Raw genomic sequence first — 15250 nt, 5'->3', positions numbered from 1 at the left:
TTTTGAAAGGGGCCAACCCTGCACCTTTGAGCGATGTAAAGAACTCTTTAGGATCCAGGAACAGGATAGAGTCACATATATCCGTGTACCCATCCACAGACTCGCCAGGCAGCTATCCGCCCCCCCCCCGCAGCCATCAAATTGACCCTTAATGAGCTCCCGCCCGAGAGAGAATCTCCACTCTATACAAACGCCTCCAAACGGATTTCTTAACCTCCAAGACTCGGTATATGGCCCTATGGGAAGCAGACCTGGGCCGTCCTATTGAAGACCAACAGTGGGTTGACATCTGGTCCCGGGCTCACACCTCCTCATCCTGCATCACAAACAGAGAATGCGCCTACAAGATCATCCTCCGTTGGTACTACCCTCCCCTAAGACTTCAACACATGAACCCCACACTCGACCCACAATGCTGGAGACAATGCGGCCAAATAGGCTCCTTCTTCCACATGTGGTGGTCCTGCCCCAATGCTCAAGCCTTTTGGAAACAATGCTTAGCGACAATAGCAGACATCACTCAGGTGCGACTGCCCTTGGACCCCGAACCTATTCTCCTTGGAGCGCCGATCCCCGGGATCTACCCAAGGTCTGGTCCTAAACCCAAACTATTATCCCAATGCTTACTGGCGGGCAGGAACGTGATAGCCTGCACCTGGAAAACGACAGAAGGCCCGCTTATGCCTTTCTGGTGGATGAAGGTCTGGGACATCTTGATTGCTGAGAAGGCGACGGCTGCCGGGGCAGGCCTTCTACATCGCTTTCACAATATCTGGGGTCCGGTTTTGGACTTTGACCAAAGCTTCCCGGCCCTGACACTCAAGCCCCAACTGGCCAGGAAAACTGTTTAAGATGGAGATCCCCAGCGGGGGCGGGAAGATGGAACTTAAGACCTGAGGGCGGGGTGGGAAGAGCGTTAAGTGGTATTGCTTTATGCTTCATGTCGCAAGTGATTAAGCTTTGTATTGTCATAACCTGCATGTTTAAAATAAACATGTTTAAAAAAAAGAAAGAACTTTTGGTAAAGGACTTGCAAGCTAACCAGCTTTGTTACCAACAGGATTGTTGTAGGCCAAGAAAGACACAAAGAACTGGTAGACTAATGTTATGTTATGACTAAGAGACATTGTTATGCAATTGAAGAATCCAGGGGCATGGAATCACCCCTCTGGACCCAAGGTCTTTCCATCTTGGAGAACATTTACATTGGTGGTATTCTATTATTTATGAACACTTTTTGCAAATAGCAGGTTAAGGACATGTCCCTGCTCACTTTATTATTTTGTTTGTACTGCGAGGGTCAGGATAGACATTTGGACACTAGGATGGTTTTTAATTTCTGAAATCCTGACAGACAGTTCCTTAGTTTTTGGTTATAGGTGGGGAAACTCCTCTTGGAGCAGGGTCAGAAAGGCATTTTCCCAACCCGTTGTTAATAAAAGTCTTTAACCAAAAACATGACCACTGTGTCCGGCTTTCATTTCTGATCCCTCACATTTGATTCTGGAGAGCCAGCAATATAGGGGAGTGATGCAGGGCTAAAGAGAAGTTCAATTATTGTAGATCTGCTAATAACTAAACATGTGGCAACAGTATGTATGCAATGAGTGTGCATAACTTCATCTACACTACACACTGGCGAGTGATTACTGACATTTGGCGAGTAGCAAATGATGTACTCTTTGCATGGGGAGACTTGAAGGGGGGGGGGGGGTGTTTATTCCTGGCAAGTAGCATGCAACTTGAAATGTTTTACCCAGGAGTGTAACCTTGCAGGCGATCTAAGAGGGGAGTCACTCGATCAGATGGAAGAGCCTTGGGTCCTCCCTGCACTCCTACCTCTGCCCCCTTGCAGATCGGTCCCATTTCACTTTCTCCCATTGTTCCTGGGGTTAACGGTCCCTCTCACTTGGGGTCTCATACCCTCTAAACTATTGGAGTTGAAATTTGCATGCCTAACAAAACATTTTGGAAAGGAGTTTCGGCATGTTAAGCCACAGTCTCCCTCCTAAAATTGTATTTCTCCTGTCTAAATTAGTTTTTACATCATCCACATAGACTATTGTTAAGATCTTAATGCTAAGATTGATGAGCCACAGATCCACCAAAATCCAGGCTAGTCTTCAAAACGACCGAGAAATATCCAAATCGGCTCTTCTGAAGTTCATTATATAGAAACATTCATTGTCAACACCCCAAATACTGACTTTACTATTTGGTGGGGAGACCCTCCAAACCATATTAGCGTTCTATTAATCACAGATAAGCAAAGATACATTTATTTTTAATCATATACCCAATACCCTATGACGATTTATAGAACATTAGGAAATGGACAATTCGATACACTTAAATTGCTATGAGGACAGATTTTCTATTGCTACTAACAGAGCATATGGGTTGGAAGATGTTCATCACAATGCACATGCAATTATCTTGCATTGCTCCATTTTTTTACTTTCTAATCAGGCTTTGATAGTTATTGAATGGATTCAAGCTTTTGTACAGAAAATGTTTCTCACCAAGTATAGATAGGCACCACACATGTTCAAAGGAGAAATCCAGCAACAGTTACCTCTAATAGAGTGACCCCATGCAGTTTAATAAAAGGTGACAATTTGACAGATATGGAATGAATACACAAAGACAAAGCTGTAAACAGTTTCATTTTACCCCTCCTTGCTCTAATAGAGCTTTACTCTGCTTGCAAAACCATCTCAGTCACTATAAGCGGCATTGCTTCCTTAGATCAATTACAGTATAGTACAATGTTTAGCCGTTTGGACTATACAGATTAAAAAAAGTTTTAAAAAACCTTTCAGAGAAATAAATAGCGTAAACTTCACCAAATACCAAGTTGCCATTCTGATGAAAGTTTTGCACCTCTAATGGAGCAAAAAGAAGGAATTGGTAGCTGAATAAACTACACAAGCATTTCTTAAGTCAGTGTGCATCAACATATTGTTTTGTGAGGGGCCCTTCACATACCTGTTTTGTGTTTTGATGACCAGGTGAACTGTGAGTCCATCATGGATACCATGTTGGCTTAAAGTGTCTTGATCTTTTAAAATTTTTCCAGCAAATATAAGAACCAGTTGGTCAATGTGGGACTTGAAGCGTTTAGAAATTTCTTCTTTAAACTAAAAGACAAAACAAACCAAACCAATTATATAGACTTAGATAAACATGTAGAAAAGTGGCCGTCCTGATTTATGCACTTCCACGTTGAGGACTAAAAGGTTAACGATGTGTACATTCAAATGAATGCCTTTGCTCTCATAAGAAACTCCTTGACAAGCGTAATGTTCAAACCATTCAAAGATTTTGATTTGCACATGCTTTTTTTTTTAACACAATAGGGCAGTTACAGATCAGATTAATATTTGGCCACGTGGAAATACAGAGAAACAGGTGAAAAAATAAGGCTAATGAAAGTGGGATTTTCTTATAGGCTAATATTAGGGTTCGGGAAGACCAATCTGCACGTCTATTGTAGAGGGCCTGTGTAGAATGATTGTATGCTCAACTCTTCAAGGGCTGACGAAAGCTATACTCTGAAGAGGTGAGCAGGGAGGAAAAGAAGGGCAGGGATAAGGGAGCAGGTTTTTTTTGTTGCATGGAGCGAGTCCCGGTATAGTGCGATAACAATGAGCCCCGGTATAATATGATCAAGGATTTACAGGGGTGGCAGACCTGGATGATGGAGTTGCTCTAAGTTCCAGGTGTGGCAGATCTGGTCACAACAGGCTTTTTGAAGATGGTCGGTTCATGGGCGTAGCATGCCCAGCATTTTGTTGTTTGGTTAATGATGTGGGTACCTGTTCTTGTGTCTTTTTAGTCAATGATGGTGAGGTGGTCAGGCACTTTCCTTCATGACTCAGATGCACGAGTCAGTCCATCAGACTTTGCTTGGTCAGTGGATGTGACAAGGTGGCTGCACATATCCTTTAGTTTCCCTAATGTTTTTCATTTAAAACACTCTTGTTGTTGGTATTTGGTCTATGGATCTTGTGAGTCAGATATATGGAGCTTGCATCTGCATAGTAGAGCGTCCGTTTACCTTGTTCCTGTGTTGTGGGATGGTTGGGATGTCCTGGTGTTCCGTGGAGCAAGTTGAAGGAGGGGTGTGTGAAAGTCTGAGTACATGATTGTGTGCAAGTTCAGCACGACAGAGGAAGCAATGTTGTGCATGCTTGTCTGAACCCCATGGCCACAATTATGAGAGGCAGAATGTTGATGAATGTTGTGTTCATATGCAGCTGAGAGAATGTTCAGGGAATGATTTGAATGAATATTCTAAGTGAATATCATTTGGGTGCTGTACAGAATGAGGAGGAAGATGAGTGCCTCCTGTTTCAATGTAATTAAGGGCGTACAAAGAACTGAATAAGTAGGTCACTAACATCTCTATGAATCATATTGCAGCTTCCAGAATCATCATGTGGAAACCAAAATACAAGACATAGGACTCTTGTAGGAACTTTCAGGGATACACACTGGGCTACATTGCTAGTGTTTCTCTGGAAGGGGACTCCAAGGAAAGACAGTCAACCGTGAAGGAAAAACAAAAATGTCAGGGGACTCCCCACAAGTTATAGCTTGGGACTGGATACACTATTAATGGCTCATCGGATGCATTCTGCCTGGGTTTAGAAACATCTTCAAAAGGAAAAGGCCAATTGGAACCAATTATCCCTCGAGCCCCCACTAAGTGAAAAGGTGCCAACTGATCATTACAAACTATAGCAAGCTGCAAGTCCTGAAAATAACTCCCAAGCTTACAAATAAATACACATCCTTCTCCGCCCTATGGGTCATAGTGCTTGTATGTTACACTCATTTTTAACAAAGATGGTAAGCACCCAGGAGGTCTACTATGGATTTACCTTAAATAGAACAGGGATTTATCCCTTGAGTTTGGTCTAGATCAGTGGCAGGATGGGACACCAATTGTCCAAGGTTCTCCTAACTTGAACACTTAAATCCTCAAGCTTTTTTTTCTCCAAACAGACTTATTGGAATGTTTCAACACAATACATATTTAAGTGATCTGTTACCTCACCCAAGTTTCCATGAAATTCAACATTGCACATCAGCAATTTGAGGACATTTCCTCAAATTGTCAGGTGTCACAGATGGCCTCAAGAATTCACCAACACTCACACAGTTCAAGGGGGTTCTACTGAGTAGATTCAGAAGGGACTCACTATGCGTGGTCCCTCCTTCTCTCAGGTCCCTGGGCAGTGCCCTCCCTACTCCAGGCGTCGATTAACCCCAAAATGATCACTAGAGAATGGTAACCCCCAACTATTTAATAAGTGACTGACTGGTCATAATGGCCTAAAGGCAGGCGCCTCATCTATTTCACTTCCTCTGACAACAATCTAGGTGAATCCAGATTTCCACAATAAGAATGCGATCAAGAAAAGGTTCCTTCCAATCATCCACTTTCCATTCAGTCCTTTTCTTGCATGCTCTTTTATTTCTTGCCCTGATGTTCTATCCTTCCTTTCCTATACTCTCCCCACTCTATTCCTTCCACTCCCCTCTCCCTCACATGGTTTCTCTTGGTTTTTCTACTCCCTCTCCTTTTACTCTCCCCACTCAACTCCATTACTCTCCCTCCTGTTCCTCTCCCTTCGACTACACTACACTCCCACCCACCCACCCACATGTTCTGCCAGTCACCCTCCTTTCACCCTTCCAATCAGCTACCCAATCAGTCTTATTCACTCCCTATTCTCCCTGTTAGTTTCACTCACTCCCCTTTCTGCACTCTCACACTCAAGTACCACTCTCTCCCTCTAAACAATACCTCACCCCTCACACACTTTCAGCTATCTTCCTCCATGCTCCTCTACCCAGTCCCTTCCTCTACTTTGTTTATTGGTGCTATTGCACTTCACCGCACCCGAATAACCGACATTGCCTTGATTTCCATGTCCATTTCTATCCTCTCACTTCCACTTCAACTGGTTCTCTGCCTCAGCTGGATCTCCAGGACAACCACAAAGGCTGGGTTGCAGTTATACAATCATAACAGTCTTAAAGCCCTGACACCTTTTCAAACACGGTTCCACTGGCATTTGGTAATGGCGGCTGCAGAAAGTGTAGTCAATTTCACAGTTCATATTGCTGCCCGCTTTGGAAAAAAGCAGCTCGTTAAAAAGTGTAGTCAATTCCAGCTACAGTTCGTGTCATGTAGAATGCCTGTATTGCCGGCTAGATATGCGGATCACTCCAGTGTCACGCGGTTCCTTTCCGGCTCTGTGAGCTGCTCGCTCTTTCCTCTCCTCCACCTCCAGGCTGCCTTCTGGGTGATTTAGCTCTATGAGGAAAACAGAAAAAAAGGCTGGCCAGCAATGTGCACATGTATGGGGCAAGAAAAGGTGGTACTTTGTTCACTTAGCCAGGCACTGGTAAACGGGACAGAGATTGGGGCCCTCCCACCTCTCACACCCCACCTCTAGGACTGGCTCTAGGAAATCGTGTTAGGCCTTTTGCCTCAGGTTGAGAGGGATCCCCCCCCACTCCAACCTCCTGAGAGGGAGGCCTCTGAACCGGTCACACAAAATCTATTAATTACAGCTTGCACTTCACCAATATTAAATTCCTCTCCTCCCGAACCAGAGCTACATAACATTCTATTTCCCCTTTGTTGCAACTTCATGGCTCATAACGTAGACATGGTTTGGGCTGTCCGTTACACATAGCCACAGTATGCCATAGGGCCTGCAGGCTATCAATCACCACGAACGCATTTCCTAATAAACAGGCATCATTTTTCTGCAATATTCCGCCCAGACTCAATCATATGTGTTAGCATTTGCATATTAGAAATGTCTCTTGCTGCAATGGCCCACTCATGTTTTGACAGAGGTCTGTTCTTTTTTCAGGCACTTGGAAGTTCACTCTGGCAGCCAGGAGGATGTGTCATATGACCCAGACCCTCCTCTTCAGTCAAACCAAAAGGAATAAGCAACGGGCCAAGTTCTCTCTCTCTCTAGGCCTTCCAACTCACAAACCCATGAAAAAACTTCCACTCCAGTATATTTATACAGGTTTACAGGATCAACACATGCCAATAACTACCAGTGGCATTGTATCCTTTGCCAGCACTGTTCCCTGGGTACAGCCTAGCCAGTCTCTGTAGAGGGTACTGTCAGCGGAGTAACAGTTTCAAAGCATGCAATCTATATCGAGTAGCTAATCGGAAACGTGATGCAGACCTGCAAAGCAAAGACCATAAGTCGTCATTAACGTCTCTCGCCATGTAAGATTACCATTGTATTGTAATTCTTTACTTTTCACATGGTTCAGGCAGCAGGATCGCCTTATACATGCTTGATATCATGCCCTTTCCACATCCCCAGCTCAACAATGTTTTTTCCAAAGGGGATGTTTGCTAGATAAATTATTCTCACATTTCCTTTCCAGGAGCATGCCCTTAAATTGAAGGTACAGGTCAATGACCAAACTGCAAGAATTATTCAATGTGGGCTGTCAGTATTTTCACATTTCACATTTTGAACTGCCTTTTCTAATCCCCCCTTCATACCATAGTTGAAACTTACCAGGGTCCATCACTTATCCCTAATTGGGGGTAGAGGGCACCAAATACAGATCAGAAGAGGGCCAGACAGACAACCATCTATCTGATGTATTTTTCTTCCCTCCATAGTTTCCGCAAGACCTTCAGAATCAAATTGTGCAGAATTCCTTTGGTAATGTATTCCTGGGATCTCATAACCACTCAACAAGAGCTACGGGGGCATCACTGCATTTTCAAGTGAGACCCAATGATTAGTGGTTTGAGGATCAAAGTGGCCCACCAGAACCCTTAGCTGGGAGTCACTCTAGTATATTTGGCATCCTGGGAATTCCACTCCTCCTTGGGTGTTGACCGCTCATAAGAATTTCAGCGACTCCATGAGTGAAGAAATCTCCAAGCACTGTGGCGTATCAGAAGGAGGACACTAACTCTGTGGCCATTTCAATCCAGGTTTTATTAAAGAATAATCAAAATGCCTACCTGTCCCCATTTCTATGGGGTGTTCCCTACCTATCAAAACAAACTAAGGTGCTTGTCGGTCGTCAGTAAATGTCCAAATGTAAAGTGTCCACTGCCCAAACTAAACCTAACTGACCCTACCACTATTCAAACAACTAAAAATAGGAGAATGACTTATTCTTTCTTGTCTTCTTTTAAGACATTTTTTAAGTAGTCGCTTGTGACTCCATCAGTTCATACAGTTCTTTTAAGAGTGTATTACAATCCTTTCCTGGAATTTATTTTCTTTGGTCTTCAATATTTACTTTGCTCGCATATAGCGACGTTTCCCTCTTCCCAGGGTATTGGTACTGAGTCTTCGAATTTCTCTTTAAATCTCTTTCTCTATTACTAAAGTTACGATATTCTCTCTCTTCAGCTTCTATGGCCTTTGATCGATATTCGTGGTTGCCCTTTTCACCAGGCCTGTTTCTCTCACTTCTTAAATGTCTCGGTCTCTCTTTCATTTGTATTTCTCTCATTAAATGCTCAGGAGCTTGTATATTAGTTGTAGTATCTTTTCCATTGTTATTTATACTCTGGCTTCTTTTCTCATCCTCATTCCATTTCTTTATGATTTTATTCCTAATACTAGGACGAGTATGAATGGTCCCATAACGGTTTCTCTTATCAGTCTGTTTTATTCTTTAATTTATATTGCGGGGAAGAGTATGAAGGGTTCCATAATGTTTACTCAGGTTTCTCTTTTCACCATCATTCAGTTTTCTTATTCTTTTGTTTATATTTCTGGCACAAGTATGAATGTTCCTGTAACGATTACTCTTAGGCCTCATGTTTTCCCAGTGACCTGCATTTGTCTGGGGTAAAATCCCCAGTGCCTTGGTCAGCTAGGGCTAAGCAGTTTTCTTCGTTCTCTCATGGTCCTGCTTCACTTCTGTATCCCGATACCTGTACCCTTTCTCAGTATGGTTTAGCAGCTCTTCTGGTATCCTTCGGATAGGCGGTCGTATCCACCTGGTGGTTTCAGCACTGTTTGAGGGACTCAAGGTCCACCACGGGATCTCTGTGTTCACGCCAACACAACTGCCTTCTCTCGACTTGGCTCTCTGGATGCTCCACGACCGGTCTTTCTCTTGCAGCTTCCCAGCAACTTTCAAGCTTGCAGGGCAATTGTCTGCTCCCCTCTCAAGTGTTACATCAGCCTTTCCGCAACGGTGTCTGTGCTAGCACAAAAGACACTGCTGCCGAAAGGCTGCCTTGAGATACCCGCAATGCCGCAATATAGAGAAATAGAAGGGGCGATTTAACCCCCAACTTGAACTTATTAGATTGGATCCTTTACACAAGAGAACATAAACCCTAGAAGAAGGGCATAGCCCGAAACACGTGTCGGCTGTTTCAAATTGAACTTACTTTGTGCGAACAGCATTAAATAGGATTTTGGACACATGCGCAGTGTGAATGTATCATTATGAATACTGGTTCTTCAGTGGCGGAGTCTTGAGCAGAGGCTCCGCAAATTGATACACTCATCCGCTGGTTCTTGTCCTTGGACTATTAGCATACATAATTGTTAGATCACCCTTTGGTACTAGCGCTCAGATTTCCAGTTCTTTTCTGCACCTTTGGTTCTTCTCGTCTTCATAGTTAAGTTTAAACTTTGTAGCAAGTTTCTTGTTCCACGCTCTTGTGCTTACCCAAAGCACAGTTCCACAAAGAAGAGAGGGGAGGTGGGAGGGAAGTCAGCCTCACACACCTGATCTGCCACCAACAGGTGAGCTTAGAGCATTTCATCTATAATGTATACTGGATTGTGCCCAAACACATTATGAGGTACTTCCATTGTTCATTCCTGTCCCCTTTTTAGATTCCTTCCTGTGTTCTCCAGTATGCCTTGACCCCATCCATGCCAGACCACAAGGACCTACACTCAAGGCAGGCAGACCAGGGTGGAAACCCATATACTGTCTGTTGTAATATAGCAGGGCAGTTTGGGATTTTCTCTGGGTGGTTTTAGCATATTCAGCTTGCAGCTACTTGAACTCTGACAACTGACCAGGGTCATCCAAGCTAGGTCTAACAGTGTGTACCGTCTAATTGGTCTGCCTCTGCAGTGGCAAGTTTCAGCATCTCCACCTTTTGAAAGAAATGCAATATACCCCTTCTCTTTGTCCTCTTTCTTGTACAGTGTCTGGTAATACGGAGCAAAAAAAACAGGCTATATTCGTCGAGTGACCCCACTCCAGTCCCTCAGTCTTTCGACTCCTCTATCCACTTTTTGCACCCTCTGCCTACTAGCCAGAACAGACACTGTCCTATCTCTCTTTTCAGTGTTTTGCTTCACCAGTTTCCTTTTCTGATGAACTTTATCCAGTCCCAACTCAATCAAGCTATTGTTTTTAATTTCATGCACAGGCCTAAATTGTTACCGACCAGGCTTTTAGTCATTCCTCTAGCTTCTGCCATCTTGGAACAAATTATTCTCCACAAGTATCCTCTAGTGACTGGTTTTATTTCCCTAGAAGTGCCACACCAGGTGCATTGATCCAGGCATTCCCCTAACCTTAGGTCTATCGACTACGATCGTACCGGACATTCAGCCCAGCATATTAAAATATCCCCCTATTACCAATTGCGGCAAAAGATATATGCATATAATTCAGTTGTTGGAAATTCAGGGCATATAGGCTGATTAGAGGGAGCCACATCCCAGTATTCTTCCCCTTTATCATCAGCAAGTGCCGGTCTAGATCTCTCTTGATCTGTACCTCATCCAAGCAAACATCAGATCCCAAAAGAATCCCATTGAAGCGTGTGTCAGTTCAGGCTTTTGCCGCTACATTCTCTCCTCCTCCTGCACCTTTGGCTGCCTCACACCCTGATGCAGCCCTCTCTAAACTTCATCGCTCTATCTCCAACACTCTGGATGTCCTTGCCCCGGTCACGAGGATCCGCTTGAAGCCCAAATCCAAGTGCAAAACTTGGTATGATTTCGACCTGCCACCCTTAAACGCAAGCATAGGGCGGCAGGGGGTTACCAGACATTTGGTCGAAAAAAATTGGTCGACCAGACAAATGGTCGAACCAATTTGGTCGAATTTTTTTTTTTTAATTTTCACCCCTTTTTTGGGGCGGGGGGTCTCCTCCCCCCAACCCCCTTTTTTTCTAAAAACCCATTTTTGTAAAAAACGAAAACCCGAAAAATAAATATATAATTAAAAAAAAAATTCGACCATTTGGTTCTCGACCAAATTGCGTTGACCAAATGTCATTCGACCAGTTTTAGGTCGACCAAATGCCTGGACACCGCGGCAGGGAGGAAGTGGCGGGCATCAGGCGTATCCCCTGACAAACTGGCCTGACGCCTGCTCCAAAGGCAGTACAGACTTTCTGTTCTCTCTAAAAAGAGAGCCTACATCCAAACCCGCATCTCTGGGCCATCTAATAATTTTCCTCATTTCCCAATCTGCAAGGAGCTGGCTAATCCTGCTGCAGTCTCTACCTCTCATGTTCCCTCCCAGGCCCTCTTACACAGTCTTGGCCTCTCATTTCACTACTAAAATCCAGGACATCCTGTCCACCTGCTCTTCCTCCTCCTCTACCACTCCTGGCCCGTCTGAGGCCGTCTCTCCTCCTCCTTTCCCCTGTTCACCCCCAATGATGTTTGATCTATGAAAGTCTTGTCAAAGTAGGTTCTCCACTGCTCATCCAGAACAATCAAGGACCACAGACACCCTTGCTCCAGCCTTGGCCGATTTCTGCAATCACTCCTTTGCCACTGGAACTTTCCCCTCCCCCCTCCCTTAAGAACTCTTTTGTGCACCCCCTTCTAAAGAAGCCCTTGGCTGATCCTTCCTCTCCGGCCAACTGCTGCCCGATTTCCATCACTCCTTTCCTGGGCAAACTCTTGGAAATGCAAGCCATCTCCCAGCTTAATCAACATACTGAATATGTTGGTTGTCTCCATGACCACCAGTCTGGCTTCAGAGCTGCCAGAAGCACAGAAACTCCTCTCCTGAACACCCGTGAAGACTTGCTCTCCAATCATGACTCTAATCTCACTTCTGTCCTCATTCTCCTCGATCTATCCTCTGCTTTTGACACGGTCAACCATGCCATCCCGTTTAATCATCTCTGTAACAACCTTGGTATTACTGACATCCTTTCTCACTGACCAACCCTCTCAGGTCTTTCCCATCTCTCTCTCGCTCTCTACTCGTGGTGTTCCCCAGGGGTGTAACCTCTGTCCGTGGCTCTTCAGGCACCTCGTGTCCACTGCATCACTACTTTCTTCTCTAATTTTCAATGTTATGCGGATGACACTTGGCTCTCCTTCAGGCTCCCCTCAGCCACCTCTGCTTCTTCTCTCATACCAGACTGCTGGCCGCAATTCAGCAATGGTGTGCAGCCAATGATCTCTGCCTTAATGGCAGCGATCCACCTCATTGGGACACTCGCTCCATCCTTTCCTCTCTCGCTCTGGCTGCCCACTCTGAGCCCTCTTCTTGCTCCTTCCTGTGAGGCTAAGAACCTTGCTGTCCTCTTCGACTCCACCCTCACCTTCTCTCCTCAAATCTCTGATGTCTCGAAGAAGTCAAACTATCAGCCGCACCTCCTCAGAGGTATTCTTCCTTTTTTCACTTTCCCCAAGAAGCTCAGTCTCCAGAGCTCTGGTCCGCTCTAGGATGGACCATTGCAACAGCCTCTTTATAAATCTTCCTACCTCTACTCTTCGACCTTTACAACTTATCCACGACAGGACTGCAAGACTGGTCCTTGACCTCAAGCCCAGGGATCGTATCTCTCCAGCTCTGAAATCGCTTCACTGGATCCCCGTCGCTGCAAGGATCACGTTCAAGACCATTTGCATCATCCACAAGGCTTTCTGAGGCCTGGAACCGCTCTACCTCTAACTTTATCTTCCAAAACATCTTCCTTTTCGAGCTCTCCCCTCATCCATCTCCAACTCTGGGAGGGTCAGACGCTTCTGCAATCAGAGTTGGAGGCAGATCTATCTCCTTGACTGGGGCCTCCCTCTGGAACAGCCTCCCTGCCTCTCTCAAACTTCAGCAGAACCACGTCCCGCTCCGAAAAGAAACTCAAGACCTTAATTTTCACTTCTGCTTTCTCTTTCGCTCCCCTGCTGATGCACCCGACTGCTCCGCGCACTGGTCCCCTGGTCACCCTCTGAACTCTGGCCCAGGCTCCTGCATGTCCAGTTGCCCTTGCATTGCCTCTGGACTGCCCAGTAGTAAACAGTCTATCTGTAACCCTACAGTCATTTCTCTCTGCACTTATGAGCCACCTGCTGGCTGCACTTGTGAGTTAAATGAACTTCCCCATTCCCCTCCCCCCTTGCACTTCTCCCCTTCCCTGCACTTGCACAATCTGAATAACACAAGGCATAGTAAAATAGTTATTTTGCCCTTTGTTTCTGTCACGACCAGTATCAAAAAAAAAAAAAAACCTTGGCCACCCCATAGGCCAGGAGCGGCCTTGATTCGGGTCTCAAACAAACTCAGGCATCCTTTGCTGAATCCCTCTTAAGGCCAGTCCTGGCGCCGTTGGCGCCAGGCTCATACTTCATGAGGACTTGTGTTTTGGGACTACTTTATTCTAGTGCCAGCCAACATCGAGGCACCCACATAGCTTGGTTCCTTTGGAACCAAGCTATGCGGTATAGTGTTTTGGGTGTGGTAGCCTAGGAACTACTTTACCTGGACTACTTTTCTGAAGCTATTTAAACCACACCCGACTTGAAGAACACGCTTCGCGTTACTTTGCAATCTTGCAACATGACGCTCATCGTGTTCAGCGTTACCTGCGAACCTCGGAGAAACAGCATCTGAAAAACAAAAGGACATTGTTAATAGCAGCAGCTTACCTGTGATTCCATCGCTGGCTGCCCTCCGCTCCTGCAAACCACATCCAAGAATCAGCGAGCCTCCCGGACCGACGGATCTGCAAAAGTGAGAGAAACAGGACATTAGACATTTTACATTCATGCCGGAAGCTTACCTTACGAGTCGCCCATCGACCAGCATCGCCTTGAGGCTTCTTGCTCCGGGTGAGCACCGCAACCTACGGGAACAAAAAGACAACAGGTTAGCAAAGGCAAGGCATCATAGCGCTGCGCATAGCGCCTACTTACCGCATCAAGGCGCTCCCAATGCACCATCACCTACCGGCGAGTTCCAATTCAGCCAACTTTCCACAGCGAACTTCTGCGCACCTAAGGAAAGAGAAAAGGCATTACTTAAACCAAAGAAAGGCATACAAGCATAACAGAAATAAGACATACCTGAAAGACTCAAAAGGACCGGCATCAGTGAAGTAACTAGATCGCACTCGCCCATAAAGGACAACGCGCCCCTGCCAAGGAAGGAAGGACGGAGAGTACGCCAAAACCCATAACAAGGTGAGGAAAGGTCCGGGAAGGGGTTGCGGGCTTACAGGGTGTTGGGAGGCTCTTACCCCAGTTGCCCAGTCTTGAACATTGCCCACCTGTATTCCAGGCAGAACTTCTCAGTTGATCATACCTGGGAGCGGCTGAGAAGAATACCAGAGTCCCCACAGCTGGGTGTAGTCTCCGCGGATACCAGGAGAGCATAACAGAACACAAAGCCTGCCAAACTAATCCACCTGGCGGCCATGGAAACATCGAAATTAGACCAGTTGGCCCAATTGTTAGGAGAACTTCGTGCCAAGGTTCACGGTGCCAGACAGGAGACTAATGCTCTCCAGAGAGACTTATTGGTGACTAAAGAGCGTACCGAAGATATCAGCAGGCAAGTCTTGCAATCACAAGTGGGTCAGACGCCTCTACCTGGGAACAACCCACCGAGGCAAAATCCTACCATGTCATCCACTGTCTCTACTCCGGTACAAGTTGTGTTACCAGGTACAGTTCCTTTGGCACCACCGGAGAGGTTTGCTGGTGATCCACGAAAATGCGCAGCTTTTATGAATCAGTGTCGCCTTCATTTTCTTTGCAGGCCGGGAGCATTCCCAAATGACCAAGCCCGGGTAGCCTTTGTTTTATCATACCTAAGTGGCAGCGCCGCAGATTGGTCGATACCATTAGTGTCCCATGATGATCCTTTATTACATGACTTTGGGGAATTTCAGAGGAAATGGAAAAACTTTTTGCTCGCCGTACTCGAGAACAAGCTGTGGACAATGAACTCCTTTCCCTCCTACAGGGGAATCAGGATTTCTTAACGTACATCGCTACTTTCA

The 15250-nt window shown here is 45.5% G+C and overlaps 1 protein-coding gene across 2 annotated transcripts in view; it reads right to left on the bottom strand.

Moving 5' to 3' along the window:
- UBQLN1 (ubiquilin 1) overlaps positions 1 to 15250 on the bottom strand; it is a 1098378-nt gene that overhangs the window by 970847 nt on the left and 112281 nt on the right. Inside the window, exon 2 of one of the 2 annotated variants that reach the window (XM_069625875.1) lies at positions 2989 to 3140. The exons of the other annotated variant lie outside the window; for it this stretch is intronic. Within the exon in view, the coding sequence (XP_069481976.1) occupies positions 2989 to 3140 (152 nt within the window). The remainder of the gene's footprint in view (positions 1 to 2988; positions 3141 to 15250) is intronic. 2 annotated transcript variants of the gene reach the window in all.

Source organism: Ambystoma mexicanum, chromosome 6p (assembly GCF_040938575.1).
Source record: "Ambystoma mexicanum isolate Mex_15411 chromosome 6p, UKY_AmexF1_1, whole genome shotgun sequence".
Classification (NCBI taxonomy): domain Eukaryota; kingdom Metazoa; phylum Chordata; class Amphibia; order Caudata; family Ambystomatidae; genus Ambystoma; species Ambystoma mexicanum.
The sequence above is the reverse complement of the archived record's forward strand: the minus strand, read 5'-3'. Positions and strand labels throughout refer to the sequence as shown.